The following is an 18,921-nucleotide window of genomic DNA, read 5'->3' as shown; positions in this document are numbered from 1 at the left end:
TTTATCAGCTCCCAGATTATTCGGCTCTGCCAATTTTTTCTCAAGTTAAAATTTTTTCCCAAAAGCCCAATAAGGATTGGGGGGTGGGGTGGGTGGTGTTATTGGGTTTTTTTTACCAAATCACCCCCTCTTGGGTGCATGTGTGAGAGCTGGTGCTATTGCAGAGAGGTAGGAGCAGCTGAAGCCCCCCCCCCCACATAAGCCAGGCAGCAGCTCAGCAGGCAAATGGGCTTATAGAGGCCTCAGCAAGGGGGGAGAGGGGGAAAGCAAGATCATCCATTAAGCTGAATGGCAGAGCAGGGAGCCTGGACTGGTAGCCCCAGCATACCCCTCAAAGTCATGGGCCTGCAAGTGCCCCTCTGCCTTCCCATCAACTGTCTTGCACTGGCAAATAGTGGTGCTGGTTGCAGGAGCTTGGCTGATTCAGGACTGCAGGCTCAGAGCCCTCGGATGGGTGCCTGCACTGCGGAACTCCTTTGCCCCCACCAGCATCAGGTGCAGATCTATTGCAAAACATGTGGGAGGGAAAGGACCGTACTCCCTCCAAAGGCCAACATTAAATTTCCTCCAAGTGGTACGTTCAGACTTTCAGAAGACAGAATGACAACACTGCCAATATTTCGATTTGTGACACCCCCTCCCAAAAAAACACAACCACTCATCAATCAATGAACACTCATTTTGTTCGATGTTTATTTTTCCATGTTTAACTTATTTAGATATCACATTTTTTCTACATTAAAATAGTCTCATGCTATCTCCCACCCCCGATCCCCCGCCTTCGTCCAGAGAAAAATAGAATTGACACAACTTCGATGGAATGCACTAGAGTAAAGAACAAAAAAGGCGATTGCACCCAAGTTACGGAGCACACAGACTAAAAACAGTACGAGGAAGATCTGCATAGGAGAGAGCTGGAAGGTCTGCGTCAGGGTGGGGGGGGGAGATACTGGAGCTGGTGCACTCTACGCCACCTGAGCCATCACAAACCTTTTTGAGCCAGCTCCTGGTTATCAGCAAGGAGGGTGGGCCAACAGCTTGCAACCTGGATCACCAGAGCCACATGGAAGAGCCTGGCAGGCAGGCTGGGAAGATACAGCAATCCCACTCGCCCTGAGCTTTGAAGTCTATGCCGTGCAAGTGTATGTCAGCGACCTATGAACTTAAGCTCTTTTGCCCAGTTCAACACAGCTAGCCAGCTCCAAGTTTGGAAGTTGGTTAAAATCACAAACCAAGACTAGATATGGTTCAAAGCCCGGTGTCACCTAAAAGTGCTGTTTAACAGAATTTAAAATAGTCCCCTCACGCGTTCATGCTGCCCTTGCCCTTCATTTGGTACGAATTACTCCTGCCAGGTTCAGACCTTGGGGTTTTTTTGTGGTGTGCATCTGACAGCACTGAGCTGCCCTTATGGGCTTATATTGTGAAGACTAATACTGTTCAGGATAAGTGTTTATTAGCAGTGGGGGACAGCCACTCTGAGCACCGGATTCCAGCTGTAACTATTTGGGAATTGAGGGGAACAGGTGCAGGGTGTCCCTTACTATGCTACCATTCAGAAAAAGTGCTGACAGAGGGTTCGTTGCACCAATTCAACTGGCAGTCCAAGCAGCGGCTTCCCAGCCAAATTCATCGAAGAGGTAGGAATCTTGCAACTGTTACCGAACAAGCACCAGGCGTACAAACATTTGCAACTTCATCACTCTGCATTCTCTCAGCCAAAATTGCAACGAGCGGTGATCTGTGAGTTCAATGTGCCACGGCAATCATCTTGCTGTGTTATGGATGCCCCTCCTCATCCCTTCAGCTACTTATAGAATAACAAATCTTTGCTACACTGTAGGACAGTCTGGAAAAAAGTTGTGAATGGACCAGGATGACCTGAGGAAGGAAGAGATTTTTCCCCTTTACTTGCTCAACTCAGCCTTTCCATGTGACAAGTGTTCACAGTTCCAATACCCAAACAAAAATGCAGCCTTCAAGCATTTCTAAATGTCGCCCCAATAAATCAAGCGGGCAGAGCTAGTATGATGCAATGGTGAAGATGGACCAACCCCTGGCCACCCCTGCTAATGTAAACCATTCAGGACCCAGCTGTCTAAGAAGGGGGTATATTTTAAACTCTGTCAGTTTAAGCCCATCAGCAACACTGGCACAAATATGTCACTTATTCTTGGTTTAATTACAGGGAGGACAAGTAAACACCAACACAAGGGAAGAAAAAAACCAGCATTTTCACAAAGCTAGAAGGTGCGGCTAGTGCTTTGCAGTGGAGTCTCGAGGATAGAATTCTGCCAGGGTGCTCTGAGGGATTCTCTTCAGCATCTCCTTGGGGAAGATGCGCAACAGCTGCCAGCCGATGTCCAGTGTCTCGTAAACAGTGCGGTTTTCATAGGGCCCTGAAAAGATAGCCATTGGCATGATCACATACTGATAAGGGCTGAGACTCCCACAACAGTAATAAGGGCACACGTTGCCCTACACCTACCCTGAGCAATGAAGTTCCTTTCAAATTTCTGCAGGAATTCAAGATAGAGAAGATCGTCTGAAGTAAGGGCTTCCTCCCCTACAACAGCTTTCATGGCTTGAACATCCTTCCCAATGGCATAGCAGGCATACTGAGAAGAAGAAAAGAGGGGTCAGAGATGGTCAGCTAAGATGCTACAAGTCAAGCTATATTGAGCAGAACAAGGCACCAAAGCTAGGAATTTTCCCTGCAATGGTTCGCCTGGCAGCAAGTCTGCTGAGCTTTAGGCACAAGATCTGAACTTGATCATTTCCCCAGGCATTTGGTTTAATGGCACTGTTTGTCCTGAACTGATTTTTTTATCACCTTTTGCCTTTGTCGTCTCTAAAAGCCAGATCAGCAAACTAAAATAATTTCTGCTTTGTTTTGCATTACGGTTGACACTGGCTTCACTGTTTGCTGCTGTTTAAACTGTTCTCATACAGAATCCATTTTATTGATAATCAATAAATGGTTCAATGGCCGGGAACAGCACTTCTGCTATGCCGCTGCACCACCTCCAGAGGACTTTCAGGTGGCATAGGGAGGCAGCTGACACAAAGAAAACCTTGGCTGCCTGGAAAGCCCTCTACAGCCTCAATGGAGATGACATAGTCCAAGGCCCTGGCCATGGTACTCCCAGCCCCAAAGCCCTGGTGGAAGCTGACTAAAGTCAGTTCCACCCCTGGGAATGCAGCAGCTCACCCTCCCCTGCGCTGGTGTCCACCTGGATGCCAGCACAACTTTGTGGTGGCACCCCACTTCTGAAATTTATCACTGGAAAGGTAAGGAGAGGCTGGATCCTGGCATATTTGCGCTCTTTGCTGCCAGCGGGGGGTGCCCCTTGCGGTGGCAGAGGAGGCAAACATGTCAGCATAAATCCACTCTGCTCACAGGAGATGTTTCGCCCCCCACCCTTTGGATCAGGCTGTTTAACAAACATGTTTAATATTTCCATTGCACTGCACCTCTGCCTGCACATTGGAATTAAGGTCACACCTACCAGCTGGTTTGAAACCTCAGCATGATCCTTTCTGGTCATCCCCTCTCCAATAGCAGACTTCATCAGTCGAGACAAAGAGGGAAGTACATTGATAGGTGGGTAAATCTGGAAGGAGACAGACAAGTTTAAACAATGGCTGAAAACAAAGAACTGTAGGTTCATGTGTGGCTGGCAAGAGATTAAACCTGCTAATTTAGGAAAGTGAATGGAATCCTTGACCAATCCCTGCTTGTCACTGGCTGATCTTGGACCAATCATTCTCTTTATGCCAAAATCCACTGCACAAGGCATTTGTGAGGATGAACTGGATGGCCATGTGTCCTCAGAAGCAGGGAAGGATAAAAGTGCTGTGGACAAGGCAATGAGCCAGGATACTGCTCCCAAACATACGTCTGCCTGATATCTCTTACCCTGACCTCAAGGAACAGTCCAGATGGGCAGATGTTACTATAGCAGCAAAACAAGAGTCTACAGGCACCATAAAGATTAATACAATTTATGTCAGTATTAACTTATGACAGATCTTAAGGTGCTCTGGACTTGCCTTATATCAAGGGACGTGACTCTAAAAGCAGGTCATTTGCTTCCAAACAGATCTAAATCAGTGCAGGAAACCTTCCAGCAGCAACGGAACAATAGAGCTTCCTGCAGTCTTAAAAGAACACCAGTATTCCATGGCTGAACTGAAACCTGGTTAAACCACTCAGTGGCCTTCAAGTTATGTGCTAATGATACACTTTTTGTGATCAAACAACCTGAAATTTTGAGGCATGCAGCACAGTGTGAAACTACAACTGCCAGAGATAGAGAGGAGTTTCATTCCATAGCCAACTCAACAACCCACCCCCCCAACCCGCATCCAGCAGCCTGACCTGTCTGTTGTGCAGTTGCCTTTCCACGTAGATCTGGCCTTCTGTAATGTATCCCGTCAAGTCAGGGATGGGGTGGGTAATATCTGTGGAAGGAAGGCATGTTAATGTTCCCCATCTTCCTCTGGCCATGTCAGAGGACAGCAGCAAGACTCAGCCAATATGAGGGATGGAAACAAGACTGGTGTTTTCTTCCAGTAGCCAGGGAAATAGCTGCAGGATTGTTGACAACTGAGCTGTCAGCCAGCATCAACAAGAACAGGGATTCTCATAGGACAGGGAAGATGTGTAATGCCTGGGAAGAAGACTGAAAAAGAAGTCACTAGATTCTCAACCAGGGTTCCGTGGTACCCTGGGGTGCCGTGAGCATGTCCCAAAGGTACCGGAGCAACACTACCGGCCCCCCTCACTTTTGTGGTGTCTCCCGTGGGCAGCAGCAAGGACATGGAGCTGGCCCAGGAGGCAGGGCCTGTTGCAAGGTCAGCAGCCAATTCCCACCCACCCCCAGTGCTTCCCTTCACCTTGGGAGGGGAAGGTGAGGGGTGGTGGTGGCAGGGGCACTGAGAGGGGAAGGTGGGGGGATGGCAGGGGTACCGTGAGATATGAAGAGTGAGGTCAAGGGTACCGTGATGTTGAAAAGGTTGGAAAACACTAACCTAGAAGATTCTGTCCTGGCAGAAAGAAGAAACAGGAGAAGGAGAGCAAGGTGCCTAGGAACCTTTCTCTTTGTGGTGGTGTAGTGGTTAAGAGCAGATGCACTCTAATCTGGAGAACAGGGTTTGATTCCCTGCTCTGCCACTTGAGCTGTGGAGGCTTATCTGGTGAACCAGATTAACTTGTGCACTCCAGCACATGCCAGATGGGTAACCTTGGGCTAGTCACAGTTCTTTGGAGCTTTCTCAACCTCACCCACCTCACAGGGTGTTTGTTGTGGGAGGGAAGAAAAGGAGATTGCAAGCCTCTTTGAATCTCCTCACAGGAGAGAAAGGGACAGGGGGTATGAATCCAAACTCTTCTTCTTTGACCACAGGAATGCAAAATTCTGGACACCTCTCAATCTTGCTATGCCCAAACAGTTTATCATCATTTCTAGAATACAAGGGTATTGAACAGGGCCTCCTCGAGGATCTTATGTGAAAGCCACACCATTTAAAGTGCCAAGTTAATGCTCACTGCCATCAAGAAATGGTAATCAGCTTTGGTTCCTCATCTCTTCTAAACTCTTAACTGCACAGGAACTGGGCTGCCCATCGATCCCAATGCAATTACCACCCTGCCTGTCAGAAATAGGGCTATCAATCCCATGCAAGGACGCCCACTTAGATATAAAAGCCCATTCAATGAGGACTCACCATCGTTGGGCATAGTAAGAATGGGAATCTGAGTAATGGACCCATTCCTGCCTTCTACTCTTCCAGCTCGTTCATAGATAGTGGCCAGATCTGTGTACATGTAACCAGGAAAGCCACGGCGGCCCGGAACTTCTTCTCTGGCAGCTGAGACCTGAAGAAAATAAAAAAGGAACTTAGCAAAAAAGCGTATGGGGAAAGGAGGGCATAAAAAGCAGATCACCTGCACCAAAAATCCCTTCAATCCTAGGCCATACAGCACCCCTCCCCCCTCCAGAAAACAATGCTGATCAGAGGCCCATTAAAAGGCCAACACCCACTCCTCCTCTTTACTTAGACTCCCCTTCTTGCACAACAAAGCACCAAGTACACTTGTTGGATGCTTAACCAACTCTTACAACAGCTGTGCAAAGCCTGCAGGACAACATCTCAGGACATCTTTATGGAACAACTCTTAGATGTTGTGCTAGTAGCAGAACACCAAACTGGAAGCTTGGGAAACACAGGAAGAATCCTTCAATCAAAAAGTGAGCATTTCTTCTGCTTCAGGCTCAGAAAACCAGGTGTGAAAAATACCAAGGGCAGCCCTCAACCTTGTCCAGCCCCCAAGATCAGGAAGAGGGGAAGTTATGTATTGCAAGGTTTGCAAGTTTATGACATGCCTTTCTAAATTTCATTCAGAGCCTCTTTGTGGGACTGTCTTAGAGGTAAAAAAGGGGGAAAGGGAGTGAGTGCACAATCAAGCGTTCAAAAATTTTATTAATCTAGAACAATAAGCAGGTTTACTGCAGTAATTTTTGAACACAGATTTCATAATTGGACAGAAAATTCAATAATTTGGTACAATTTGTTTTCCATTCCTTGAATATGATTTTGTTAACTTGAAGTCATTTATGGCCAGGGATACTACTCAGTCTCTGGGAATTAAGAGTTTCCACTTTCTAAGTCATCGCACCCCACTTTGGAATAGCAGAGGCATTATATACTGAACAGGGTCAACAAATACCTCTCTCAGCGCTTCAGCATAGGAGCTCATATCTGTCAGGATAACTAAGACATGCTTCTCACACTGGTAAGCCAAGAACTCTGCTGTGGTCAAAGCAAGGCGAGGTGTGATAATGCGTTCGATGCTGGAAAAGAACATCAGAGGTTGATTAACAGAGTCTCAGACAGTCAGCTAGTATTAAACACAAGCTAAAGGGCACTCCCTGAAAAACCAGTTAAGAAAATAGAAATTAGACTCAACAGTCAAGGAAAGGGACAAGGGTTTCTCCCACATACTGAACGGGAGGATATTACAAGCACAATATTAAACTGTGTGCAAGATCCAGACTTAGTTTTCCAGCAGTGGAACAGAATTTTCCAAGTTTAAAGTTTACTTCACTATAGTTCTCACTTGGGAGCTAATTACTGTTATATACAGCTCGTTACTGTTTTTTATCAACTTTTGTCAACAGAGCCATTCATGCAAATTAATTGTTACTAGAACAGAACTTTCCTCCCCCCCCCCCCCCGGTTCTCCACAAAATGCTTCTTCTGGAGGATAGGAGACCCCCAGGAATGTCATGGGGTGGGGGAGTTGGGTCTGCAGCAAGAAGGAAAATTGGAAGGAACTGTCAATGTAGTCAACCCTTCAACTACAGACAGAACACAGAACAGGATTGCACACCTATACTGCAAACCTGTTTCCTGCCCACTTCTCAGTACAGGAATAAGAGCTCTTTGCACCGTCTGATGACATTAGGGAGCTTCGTGTGTATTGCAGGTCATTTTTCTTTTAAGCAATCGTTCTCAGTGCCTGAGATGGGACCATGTGACTTTGGGCTTTCAATGATGGCTGTCCCGTGTCACCTTAACTGCACTGTAGGAAACTCTACTCTTTCAAATGAGGGAAATGCACAAGTGCAGATTGGAGCTTCTGAGCCGTTCATGATCCACTCCGCTTGCTTCTCCCCACAATGACTTCCTTCAGGAAGAAGCCTTTTCTCATTTCCCATCTTCCTTCCTGTTGGGATTAGTGCCACGTTTTACCTACTTACGTTGGATCGTTTGCCAAGTTCAAGAAGAGGCACACGTTGTCCATGGAGCCATTTTCCTCGAAGTCTGATTTGAAGAACCGGGCAGTTTCCATGTTCACCTACAGCACAGATGATTGGTTGCAAAGCAAAAAGGTGACTTAGACTTCAGTTCTCAAAAGATTTCTAATGCATCAAAAGGCTCAACAAGCTTTATCAGCTCAGACTGCTGTTAATTCATAAGGGATGATTAATTTATTCCAGCTGCTTGCAGGAAGAGCAGGCAGAGAGACCTGCTTCCATTTCCCTCCTCCCCATTCACCCACTTACTCCCATAGCAGCAAACACAATGGCAAAATTCTGTTCGCTGTAGTCCATCACGTCTTTGGATTTCTTCACCAAGCCTGCCTGGCGACAGATCTGAGCTGCTATCTGAAAGAGAAAGGTTGAAAGAGCTGCTCATGTCTTCCACACACAAGGCATTCACTTCCATAAAGAACTAAAGAGGCAGGAGGGAGACACTGGAAACAGTCTGCATTCGCATGTGTCAAGAACAAGACAGCTGTTACGTAGGCTGGAATTTTTCCACTCGGCACCGAGAAGTAGAGCAACTGAAACTCAATTAGGAGAGTGACAAATTCTTGGAAGGATGGGAATTTTTTCCTCCTTGTGTAGAGAAGTTGCTTTGATTGTGTGTTCCTGCACTGCAGGGGGTTGGACTTGATGGCCCTTGGGGTCTCTTCCAACTCTATGATTCTAAGTTAACTGCCACACCCATGCACATCTCTCATACCTGCACACATTTTATCTCTAGATCAGTGAAAGCTAGCTTGAAAGCCAGCTGCAGGAGAAAAGACTGTAGTCTGGAAAGCACTAGAAGATGCGATTTCTTTTTAAGAATTACTGATCTGGCTCAAAAAGGCAAAGTTACAACTAGGGAAAAACCCCACCAACAAATAGTTCCAGGAAATGTACATACAGAAAGCTAGGATTCTTATTGTTTTCAATGTAGTTAAAGCACATACCTCATTATGGGGCAAGCCAGCAGCTGAGAAAATGGGGATTTTCTGTCCTCTGGCAATGCTGTTCATGCCATCTATAGCAGAAATTCCCGTCTGAATCATCTCTTCTGGGTAAATTCGACACTGAGGATTGATAGGTTGACCTATTTCATAAGGGGGGGGGGAATCATTTGAAAGCCCATGCTTCATTTTAACAACAGATTAATACAACTTCAAGGAAAGGATATAAAATCCAGCATTTTGACCAAGAGGCTTGATGGCTTTTATCACTTTTACTTTTATCAATCATGACTGCTGATCAAAAATGTCAGACATTTAAACATAGGTTGAAGGAAACATGGCTGGGTACGTTCTATTAACCAACTGCAAATAAGTCACTGTCCTGTTTAGATACCTATATGCCGCTTTTCTTCCCAATGGGAATCCAAAGCAGCATATATCAAGGCTCCTCAGTGTGATGCTCGTGAGTGCCATGTTACCTGTTCTGGCACCCGCCAGGTGTTTTTAGGAAGTGGGAGGGGCCAAGTAGGACTTTGCCCAGCAAGGCTTCTGACTGACTATTGGATGGGCCGAACAGATTTTTAAAAACATTGCTTTCACAGCAGCTGCCACCATAGCACAAGGATCTATGCTGTGTTGCTGAAGTTAAGCTGTGGCTATTGTTCTGTGGCTGGCTCAGCTTCCTGCGGCAAACGTTTTGTCGCTGTGTCCATCATGCGGCTTCAGAATTTCAAATGTGCCTGCAGGCTCAAAAAGGACGGGGATCCCTGGCTTATGTCATCATTGTCACTTTCGTTCTCAAAACAGCCCTTCAGGGCAGGTTGGTTGCGTGGACCCAACTGGCCTAAGGTAATCCAGAAAGCTTCGTGGCAAAATGGGGATTTGAATCAGCACTTAGTTTGACTCTAACCACTGCTTTTGAAATGGGCTAAAAAGCTGAACATTTCTTGTTTGTTTTGGGTCTTGCTGGTAGATTTCTGCATTGTAACTTTTTTTAAAATTAAGACAGTCACCATTTTGTTTGCTATTTTAAAATAGTAAGAGAATGTTTATCAATGTTTTCAAGAATGTTTGTCATGAGAATAGTTGAGAACATTTGTCAAGAATGCAGCACAGAAATGCTAAAAATACCAAACAGAAACGGCCAACGAACATAACACAAGCAAACTAAGCTTGTGCATGGTAAATGCCATGATTAAACCAAACCTAAAGGGCAGACTTGAAAAGGCCATTTTGAATGCCATTCTCTGAAAGGGTACAGTACAGATTGCCTAATTTGGGGATCAGTACAACAGATATTAACAGAACTCCTTATTTATGCTGGGAAAAAACCTATACGCACTACAGCTGTCAGTCCATTTGTGAACATCAGACTTGCCCCCTCAGTGTTCAATGACATTTTCTTCAAACATACCCATGATATCAAGGTAATCTTCAGCCAAGACCATCGGACCTCTGTCTATGGGCTTTCCTGATCCATTAAACACACGCCCTTGAAAGTCAAGGAAAAAGCAGCAGTTATATTAACAGAGCAGCAATTCTTGCTATATGTGAAAAGCAGGCATTCATGGGAATACTGTCAGTCCAAGGTCTTGTACATACCAAGCATGTCTTCAGAGACTGGGGTTCGAAGGATATCCCCAGTAAATTCACAAGATGTTTTCTTAGCATCAATTCCTGATGTTCCTTCAAAAACCTTTAAAACAAGGGTATTTTTTCAAAAGCTGTGAAGTCTGGCAATGGAAGTTCTTGCTTCAATAATTAAGCAGGATACTTTTCTAATCAACGTAGACACTAGCTAGGAAAGCATTCGGAGAACCTTGTATGTCGATGATGTAGTAAGGTTGTTTTGATTTGAAAAGAAAGGGAGGGTAACTACACCCCTCCCTCCCTCCCTCCCTCTCTCCCCCCCTTCACACAATCACAGGCAAGCTGTACTGCACCACCTGTGGGATGGTCTCTAAGTTTCTGTTCAGTTCATGCTTAAAGCTTCCTTCTCTCAGCAACCAAGTTCTTTGCTCCCAAGGGGGGGTGGGGTGGGGGGTGGGGAGAGAAAAGACAACTTTGTATTTTAAGTTAACCAGGGTGAATAAATCAACATTGCCACCCAAAAATAAAGCTTGGCCCATGTAGGACAGATCGGGTGGTTGCATTTGCAGAAGAATTTGGTGATTTCTGCAATAACTACTAATTACTGCTTAAGGATTCTGTTGATCTAGGTTCCTGAATAAAGGGTTCTATACATCTGTAAGACACCCAAAAGGTCTTCGTCTACACAAAAAGAGAGTCAAAGGACAGGCCATCCACACTACCCAATGTGCTGCTCTGCTTTTTACCTGGACCACAGCTTTGGATCCGCTGACTTCCAACACTTGCCCACTTCTCCTCGTTCCATCAGGAAGTGTCAAATGCACAATTTCTGCATATCTAGGAAACTAAGCCATGGGAATCAAGGTAAGGTAGGTCAACAGTTTCTGTTCAGAACATAAATGAATGCAAACATCATTCGTACCAAATTGTTCATAAAGTTCAGACACCTCAGATTCAAAACAATCATAATTTGGGTGCATGTTACAGTTAGAATTCCAGAGTTCAGCAAGTGTCTGCCACCTCATTCACTTTGATTGAGCCTGGAATTCTAACACTAAAACCAACAAAAATCAGACATAGCAGTGCCCCCTTTCCCAAAGTTTCTTCCAGCATTTTATACCTGATAAATAGTAGTACTGCTAGGTTGGCTTCCTATCAAAGCAAGCCCTGTCTGTAGCAGCTCTCACCATGATGAAAGCATGGAACACAATCTACCTTCATAGCTCTAGAAGATCAATGGTGCTCTATCAGAAACATTGCCTGACACATTTCCTGACACAGAGAGGAAACCTTGCTCTCTGGAAATTCTTCCCTTGGGCTCTTCTACAGACTAAATGACAGGCAGGTGAAACAGGTGACAGAGCAATGCTGTTACATGCCCCACAAAGGCTCTGTATTAGCACTGAAATCAGGCCTCTTGGAAAACATTCAATTGCACAAAATTCTGACTGATGCTTAAGATGCCAGCTAAAGTCTGTAAATCATGAACAGAATATGACCCTTTCAATTGTGGCTGGTAGTTTACAGTTAAAGGCTTTCTATGCATTTTAATTTTGGTACAAGCCAAAGGAAATGCAAATTAGACCTTGCTTGAGTGCCCAGCACAGTGCTTCCCAAACTAACAATCTGTACTATAAAATGTATTAGAAGTCTTACCTTCACTTGATCCAAGATTACTAGTGGTCCATTGACTCCGGACACTGTCTTATATGCTGTAGAAGTTAATCAAAACAAAACCTTATTTGGACAAAGTAATAAGTTTTGGATGAAAACCACATTGACAGAAGGGATGATGCATTGTTCTGCAGCCATGGAGGCAGCACCTATCCCTCAAAGACACCTTTTCTGCATGGGTTCGGCCCTCAGCTCCAGCCAACTACTAGGGGAGACCTCACAGTTCAAAGGCAGGGCCTATGTCTGGCATGCACAAAATCTGAAGTTCAATGCTTAGTATTCTCCAGATGAGGATCTCAAGTAGCATGGCCAAGAAAGACCCCAATCAAGGGAGAAGTGCTGCAATATGCTACATGGCATTATATGGATCAGTGGTTTGACTCCAGGGGAAGTCAGTTTCAGATGAACCATTCTGCTGCTTAGGTTGCAAAACCCTTTTCTTTCAGATGAGTATCATTTGTCCTTTATGAGTGCACAATGCTGGATACAAAGGACTCCTTGCCAGGAACACCAGAAAAGGTTTTTTGAAATCCCGGTTTTTGCTACTACCTATATAACTCCTGGAGAGGACAACAAACTCCCTTTCCTTAAAAAACTAATGCAATAGATTCCCAGCATGGCACAAACTTCCTTGGGAACTCAGCCACCTTTCCATTGCTTCTAACCTCAGGAAGAATGCCTAGGTATAAGGAACACCAGTGTATCCTACATGACTTCCTTCAGAAATTGGCAAGGAGATGGGTGGGGTAAAGACCTATTAGGAAGGAACAAAAGTTCTTCACTTAGGAATTTTCTCTTACCCTCCCCAGGGTCATCAAATGTTTGAGTTCAGTCTCACATGATCTGCGAATACAGAAGTGTTTCAGTGAGCCACAAGGCTCTGCCAGGCTCACAAGACAATGGGCTAATCATGAATCAACCAGCCCTGGAACTTGGGGAAAAGAGGAACAGGCCTGTTCCTACAACAGCAGAACAAACTAATATGATTCATAAGGCAATTCTAAGCACAGTCAAGAGACACAAAACTTAGCAGAATTTACAACCAGGTAAGCATGAACGAGATGAAGCTGAAAGAGCAACATTTGCCAAGTACAGGTAGGACTAAAATGTCAAGCCCATCTGAATGCTGGGGGCCAGTGACTTAAACAGGCTCAGTACGTGTTGAAGAACTGAAACCAAAGCCATTACATCAAAATAGTGTATTTCTAATAGTCATGATCAGCTATTTTAAGTGTTTGAACATTTAGCTAAACTATCCAGCAAATTCATGTAGGTGATGTTTTTTGTTTTGGGACACTTAACTAAGCAACTCAGGGCTTAGCGGCAGAGCAATAAAAGCATGGCCAGTTCAGGTCTATTCCAGGGAGGAATGCACATAAAAGTGGTGTTGTGTCAACACAAAATATTTACACTGGAAATAACAAAGTAACAGTTTTGCTAAGAGATGCTTTGGCCTAAGACAAACCAACCTGAACACAACCTGCCCGCTACATTCAGTCAGCCAGTACTGAGAAATATTCCTCGTAGTTAATTCACAGCCACAAACTATTTATCCCAAAATCGTGCCCAAGTTTATGGCCAAGCCTCTTTGAGGTGTTCAAAAACAGACAATGTGGCTGACTTTTGGCATCTTGTTTTACACCAGTCAGACCACCAATGTAATAGCAAAGGCTTGGGTCCTGCCACTGATTAAAGCATATCTCTGCCTGTCCTTTCTTGTGCAGCCCCCTCCCCAGAATGCTCTCCCAGGGGAACTGGAGGTCTGCCACAGCATGAAAATCACCCCCCGCCCACCTGAATAATGCAAAAATACTCAGCAAGATACAACCCATCATGTGCTGACTGACCAGGTCTTTTTGTTGCATTTGGGCACCTATATGTAGGAAGAGACAGAAAGCTTTGCTGATAAAGTCTGCAGTTGAGAGTATTTTGACGACTGGCAAGGGAAGTTTAGAGCTCAAAGCTGGATTATCCAGTCTGCCATCCTTTTCTTCTCAAACCAGAGAAAATCTCTTAACTCGTGACTCTCTGTCAACACTTCCTCCCTCCCTCCCAATACTGGGCAAAACACTCATTTCCTGGAGTTTTCCTATAGTCAAATTTCTTTCGTTTAACTAGCTGCTTAAAACCTACACACAGAACTGGTATCCTTGGAAAGATGGGGTTTCAGCCGGGGACATTTTAGCTATTCATGAACCAAGAAGGAAGGTGGGATATAAATGTTTTAGCAAACAAATAATAAATAAGATACCCACAATAGAACCTTTGGTTCACTTAGCCTGCAGCCATGTACACTGGAATCATAGAGTTGGAAGAGACCCCAAGGGTCATCAAGTCCCCTGCAATGCAGGAACATATAATCAAAATACTCCTGACAGATAGCCATCCAGCCTTTCTTTAAAAACCTCCAAAGAAGGAGACTCCACCACACTCCAAGGTAGTGTATTCCACTATTGAAAAGCCCCTGCTGTCAGGAAGTTTTTCCTGATGTTTAGGTGGAATCTCTTTTCCTTCACCTTGGAGCCATTACTCCTGGTCCTAGTCTCTGGAGCAGCAGAAAACAAGCTGCTTCAAAATCACAAGTGCTTGAGAAGGGAGAGGGCAGACACCCCAAAGGAAAAACATAGCAGAATGACAACACTAATGAGAAGGAAGTCAGGCACTTAAAGCTGGAGGACAGAATTGGACTTTAAACTTCAGTCTAACAGGTATTCAGGAAGATATCTTTGTGAAGGGAAAAAGCAGTCTGCTAGTTTAGATGCAAACTCTTGGCAAAATTACAGTGCACAAATATAATCCAGTCTGCTTACTTCTGTTCTTGCGCAAGGCTGGGAAGCCCAAGCAGTCTCTGTGCTGCCAGATTTCCCCCTTCCACAGGCTGCACAATTGTAACAGCTTAGTGTGCGTGCTTGTATATACCCCTCCTGCCTACAAATGACAGAAATGGGATCAGGATATACTATTTCAGCCCAGCACTGATCGCTTGAATAGAAAGACAAGCTTAATTTCCTTCCTCATTGGTTTTGTGTTTCTCTACACCTCTGGACACATATTATCCATCACCCAAGCGGGTGGTTTATTTTGCTGCACTCGCAGCCTGCCTTTCCTTCAAGAACTCAGACTGGTTGACAATGCATGGACAAAGCCATTCAGTGAGACTCACTGTAGAAATGAAGACCAGCCAATACGGTAATTCAGTATGAAGCAGGTACACCACTGACTGCAGCCCTAAAAACAAAGGTGATGGGAATTCATGTTGGGTATTGCTTGCCAGGGTTTGTGGATAAAGAACTGGCTTAAAGAGGCTACCTGAATCTGGGCTTCACATACCGTGACTGCGACAAATACACTGTAGCTTGATGACAAACCTGTAATCCTCCTTGAACACATCTAAGTATATGGCACAGAATATTTAGTACACTTGAAGTTATGCCAAAACTGAGCAAGCGTTTAATACCATATATTCTCCAGTGGGTAAACATCAATGAACACATGTCTAGCTTCAACAGGCAAGCTAGATTAAATACAGAACAAAATAGTCCAGGAACATCACGGTCTTTAATCGAAAAGAATAGGAGGATCAGAGAGGCACTGTGGTTAGATTGTTCAATGACTATCCAGATGAGTCAAATCCCCACTCTGCCATGGAAGCTCACCGCATGACCCTGGGGCCAGGCACCCTCAGTCTAACTTGGCTCACAGGGATGTTGAAGAAAAATGGAGGAGGGTAGAATGATACTGTAAGCTGCTCTAGGTTTTCATTGCAAAGAAAAGCAAGATATAAATCATGATTATTTAGGGGAATATGGTGAAAAAAGCACAGGACATCCACAGAGCCAGGGTGGTGCAGTGGCTAACAGCAGGTGGACTCTAACCTGGAGAACCGAGTTTGATACCCCACTCCTTCACATGAGCTGCAGAGTCATAACTGGTGAACTCCTTTTGTACTCCTGCATTCCTGCTGGGTGACCTTTGGGCTAGGTCATGAAGCCTGTACTCCTGTGCATTCTTAAGCAAGCACTTTGGGCCAGCCTAATAGTTTGTTCAGGTCCCTCTCTCAGCCCCACCTACCTTATAAGGTGGTTGTTGTGGGGAGTGGAAGAGAAAGGAATTTGAAAACTGCCTTGAGTCTCCTTACAGGAGGGGAAGGGGGGAGGTATAAATCCAAACTCTTATTCTTCATTGAGGTAAAACATATACATTCTCCATGAAGACAGTGCCAAGATTTCCCAGCCCTTCTGGGAAAATCTCCCCTTTCCAATTCTAAAATGTTTGATCTCTTGTGAAAATCAACACACTGTTTTCAAACCTCATGATTGCTGTCACCTACAAGCTTACAAGTCTTGCACAAATTTGCATATATATTTGGGGAGGGGCCATGGCTTAGTGGTAGAGCACCTACTTGGCATGCAGAAGGTCCCAGGTTCAATCCCTGGCATCTCCAGTTAACAATCTGGTCATAGATAATAGGAAAGACCTCTACCTTGGCATGCCACTGCCAGTCTAAGCAGACAATATTGAGGTTGATGGACAGACAGTCTGATTTAGTACAACCAGCTTCAAATATTAATGTGGGACCAGAGAGATCCTTGGATATTTGCTTGACAGTAAGTCTTACTGAATCCAATGTAATTTACACCGACATGTGCATAAAATCACATCCTCTATTGCCTGAAATGTTCAGCTGGTAAAGCAGGAATGATATAATGGGGCTTTCAACCTTTGTGTAACACCCTGATTGATGCTTCTCTCACTTTTAGATACCACTGAGAAACTCCACAAAGAATAGCCTCTCTCATGTAACAAGATACAGTTATTATACACTTCAGTTTCAATTCTGGTAGCTCTGTTTATCCTCCTCCGCCACATTTCTGGAAGCAAATGACTTCCCACGATGAATGCATACTTGTGTCTTTCCTCCTAAATTTTAATCTGGCAGCAACAAATCTACTTGTCACATGCCTAGGGTGAAATAACAGCTGTTTACACATGCTAGCTTTTTATGCACTAGAATGTTAGTCTTAGGCATCCCATAATACTAGGCCATCTAGCCTCTCTGGGCTGCTACACATTCTGTTTCATCCTGCAGTATGCCACATGACCTTGAGACTCAGAGCAGATTAGTCAACCTACGGAACAAATATTTCACAACCCCTTATTCTTATTTCCCATTCAAATAAGACCCAGAATAGCTGTGTTTGAGGAAGGGAAGGTAGCTTCTTCAAGTCACAACAGAGAGCTGGACCCACCACATGCCCCTTCAGTTGGTATGGAAACAAGAGCCAGACAGCGGGATTCTCTTGTGCACGGAACGGCACCTATCAGCACCAGTGACAAAACAACTTAGCAAGCACAGCCTATTTCAGGCCTTCTGGTTCTTATGCTGTTTTACACCTTTGCACCACCAGGTGAGAATTCCTTTTCTCCACGCAAGTTGCGAAACCTACTTCTAGGTCCTGTTACTCAAAAGCAAAAGTCTCTGTACTCAGTGGGGCTCATTTCCAAGTAGGGAAGCTTAAGACTGCAGTCCAGAAACCGGCTGTTCAAAGCAAGGCTCCAATCTCGTGCCACAACCAAAGCACCCTGAAGCTCCTGGTAAAGCAGGCCTTCTAACCCGATTACCCTCCCTTTCAAAACCATCTGCCCTCTCATATTTGCCCTCAACTGGCACTGCAGCAAGCCCCACATCCGAGTCATAGAAGCAAAAACGTGATAGCCGATCACTCAGACACAAAGGAAAGGATAAGGGCAAAGAAACTATTCTCACTAAACACCCTCCCCCCCCCCCAAAAGGGGGGGGGGAGGCAAGCTATAAAACCAGAAGGAAGCCTGCCGGAGGAATAGGGAAAAGAGAACACACAGAGAACAGAACCAAGACAGACAGCAGGAACCAGGAAGGAATCAGGTCTCGCCAGAAAAGAAATACACAGGGAGATGAGAAAATAGGAAATCGACCTTGGATGTCAAAAGACATTATTGCATCAATATTAATTTAATCCCTCCCACCCACCCACCCAGGAGATGAAGGCTGCACATGCCGTCCCCTCCCATTCATATTTTATCGCCTAGGCTGAAAGAAAATGACTGGCTCACTAAGCTGGGTAGGGAGTTGCAGATACTTTGCACATGCTCAGGAGCACTGTTTACACTGCAGAAACAAATACCAGGTTTTCAGACTGAACCCTAGCCTAGTACCTCCCACTCCCCAAGTTTCGCAGCACCCGCTGCCCTGAATGAGGAGAAGGTTCAAGAACGGAGGGAGGGGGTCGCCTAGTTGCTGGGGCCACACACTGACAGCAGCCTTGCCGCCCTTGGGGAAAAAGACGGGAAGGGTGCGCGGACAGACCTCCCCTATTTCCCTCCCCTCCTAGCCTTGCTACTCACTGAGGCGGGGTTGGGACAGGTAGTCGCGGGTCACTGCGGCCGCCTGTTCGCGCGCGCCTCCTCCGCCGCTCAGCTCGGACACAGCTCCGTTCACCATCCCCCGGATCGCCCGCAGCGCCGCCATCTTGTTTCCCCGTCTGGGCTACGGTGCTACTGCGCAGGCGCTCAAATAGGCTCGCTTCGTTCCCCAGCCCCTCCCTACTGCGCAGGCGCTGAAATAGGCTCGCTTCGTTCTCCGCCTTCCTCTTGTTCAAGTCCAATAGAGCCGGAAGTGCCGGGCGGGGAGAAGGAGCTGGCCAGCGTGCTGATGGGGAGGACCGAGAAGAGCTTAAACTCCTTGGTGGGTGGGTGGAATTAAATTAATAGCGATACAGTAATGTCTCGACTCTCTTGTGGCTCTTTTGACGTCCAAGGACCGAGGGAAGGAGGCTCTCCGCGGGGATGGATTATTTCCACCCCCAGTTCAACAAACTGCGGTGCTCTTATGTACAGGAGCATGACGGTGATAC

The 18,921-nt window shown here is 45.5% G+C and overlaps 1 protein-coding gene across 1 annotated transcript; it reads right to left on the bottom strand.

The window, feature by feature from the left end:
- Nucleotides 1-665: 665 nt before the first annotated feature.
- Nucleotides 666-18,557, bottom strand: ATP6V1B2 (ATPase H+ transporting V1 subunit B2). Its single transcript, XM_048512860.1, has 14 exons — nt 18,413-18,557; nt 12,011-12,066; nt 11,101-11,199; nt 10,367-10,460; nt 10,179-10,256; nt 8,768-8,907; nt 8,073-8,174; nt 7,767-7,864; nt 6,734-6,857; nt 5,731-5,881; nt 4,382-4,464; nt 3,510-3,614; nt 2,489-2,618; nt 666-2,399 (listed from the first exon to the last, which is right to left on the bottom strand). The coding sequence occupies exons 1-14, from the start codon at nt 18,534-18,536 to the stop codon at nt 2,257-2,259; spliced, it is 1,527 nt and encodes a 508-aa protein (XP_048368817.1). The 5' UTR covers nt 18,537-18,557; the 3' UTR covers nt 666-2,256.
- Nucleotides 18,558-18,921: the final 364 nt, after the last annotated feature.

Source organism: Sphaerodactylus townsendi, linkage group LG12 (genome assembly GCF_021028975.2).
Source record: "Sphaerodactylus townsendi isolate TG3544 linkage group LG12, MPM_Stown_v2.3, whole genome shotgun sequence".
Classification (NCBI taxonomy): Eukaryota; Metazoa; Chordata; class Lepidosauria; order Squamata; family Sphaerodactylidae; genus Sphaerodactylus; species Sphaerodactylus townsendi.
Note: the sequence above shows the minus strand (reverse complement) of the source record. Positions and strands in the feature narration are given on the sequence as shown.

What these genes read in the sequence shown, in the direction of transcription:
- ATP6V1B2 (XM_048512860.1), bottom strand. Translation starts at nt 18,536, where the DNA reads ATGGCGGCGCTGCGGGCGATCCGGGGGATGGTGAACGGAGCTGTGTCC. An exon ending in GATCCAAAGCTGTGGTCCAG is followed by an intron (nt 10,461 to 11,100) that starts GTAAAAAGCAGA and finishes CTTGTTTTAAAG; the next exon opens with GTTTTTGAAGGAACATCAGG. An exon ending in AACTTGGCAAACGATCCAAC is followed by an intron (nt 6,858 to 7,766) that starts GTAAGTAGGTAA and finishes GTTCTTTTCCAG; the next exon opens with CATCGAACGCATTATCACAC.